The sequence below is a fragment of the Psammomys obesus genome, unplaced genomic scaffold (assembly GCF_907164565.1).
Source record: "Psammomys obesus unplaced genomic scaffold, mPsaObe1.curated_primary_1811, whole genome shotgun sequence".
Classification (NCBI taxonomy): domain Eukaryota; kingdom Metazoa; phylum Chordata; class Mammalia; order Rodentia; family Muridae; genus Psammomys; species Psammomys obesus.
The window spans coordinates 1-1,539 of record NW_026588764.1 but is presented as its reverse complement, the minus strand read 5'-3'; the positions used below and the strand labels follow the sequence as shown (position 1 = coordinate 1,539).

General features: G+C 62.5%; 1 protein-coding gene across 1 annotated transcript in view; it reads right to left on the bottom strand.

Annotated features, from left to right (window-relative positions):
* LOC129674764 (insulin-like growth factor 1 receptor) overlaps positions 1 to 1,441 on the bottom strand; it is a gene marked incomplete at both ends in the record, with an annotated part of 3,462 nt that extends 2,021 nt beyond the window's left edge. The window contains one exon of the mRNA XM_055604883.1: positions 1,397 to 1,441. Coding sequence (XP_055460858.1) covers positions 1,397 to 1,441 — 45 coding nt within the window. The remainder of the gene's footprint in view (positions 1 to 1,396) is intronic.
* Positions 1,442 to 1,539: the final 98 nt, after the last annotated feature.

Sequence of the window (1,539 nt, the reverse complement as noted above, 5' to 3'; positions counted from 1 at the left end):
CGCGTGATCACGCTCGCTTACACACCAGCTCACGCCCGGATCACGCGTGATCACGCTCGCTTACACACCAGCTCACGCCCGGATCACGCGTGATCACGCTCGTTCACACACGAGCTCACACCCGGATCACGCATGATCACGCCCGTTCACACACCAGCTCATTCGTGGTCACGCTCGTTCACACACCAGCTCGCCCGGACACGCGTGATCAGGCGTGTTCACGCTCGTTTACACACCAGCTTGCGCGTGATTACACTCGTTCACACACCGGCTCACGCCCGGATCACGCGTGATCACGCTCGTTCACACACGAGCTCACACCCGGATCACGCGTGATCACGCCCATTCACACGCCTGATCACGCGTGGTCACGCTCATTCACACACCAGCTCACACCGGGAGGCTCCCACTCATCGGGGATGTACACGGCGGCCGGGAACACGCGTGTTTACACACCAGCTCGCGGGGACACGCGTGACCAGGCATGTTCACGCGTGATCACGCTCGTTTACCCACCAGCTCGCGCCCGGATCACGCAAGATCACACTCGTTTACACACCAGCTCGCGCCCGGATCACGGGGGACACGCGTGTTTACACACCAGCTCACACCCGGGAAGACTCACATGTACACGGCGGCCGGGAAGACTGCGGGGGGGGGGAGGGGGGACACGCGTGATCAGGCGTGTTCACGCGTGTCACGCTCGTTTACACACCAGCTCGCGCGTGATCACGCGAGATCACGCTCGTTTACACACCAGCTCGCCCGTGATCACGCTCGTTTACACACCAGGTCACACCCGGATCACGCGTGATCACGCTCCTTTACACACCAGCACACGCGTGATCACGCTCGTTCACACACCAGCTCGCGCGTGGTCACGATTGTTCACGCTCGTTCACACACCAACTCGCGGGGACACGCGTGACCAGGCGTGTTCACGCGAGATCACGCTCGTTTACACACCAGCTCGCGCGTGGTCACGCTCATTCACACACCGGCTCCCACCCGGATCACGCTCGTTTACACACCAGCTCACACGTGGTCACGCTCGTTCACACACCAGCTCACACCCGGATCACGCGAGATCACGCTCGTTCACACACCAGCTCGCGGGGACACGCGTGATCAGGCATGTTCACGCGTGATCACGCTCGTTTACACACCAGCTCGCGCGTGGTCACGATTGTTCACGCTCGTTCACACACCAGCTCGCGGGGACACGCGTGATCAGGCGTATTCACGCGTGATCACGCTCGTTTACACACCAGCTCGCGCGTGGTCACGCTCATTCACACACCGGCTCCCACCCGGATCACGCGTGATCACCCTCGTTCACACACCAGCTCCCACCCGGATCACGCGTGATCACGCTCGTTTACACACCAGCTCCCACCCGGCAGCGCCCACTCGTCGGGGACGTACCCGGACGGCGGGAACACTGCGGGGGGGGGAGGGAGGACGGGGTCACACGTGGTCACGCCAGGTCACGCGTGATCACGCCAGGTTACACCAGGTCACGCGTGGTCACACCCCCCC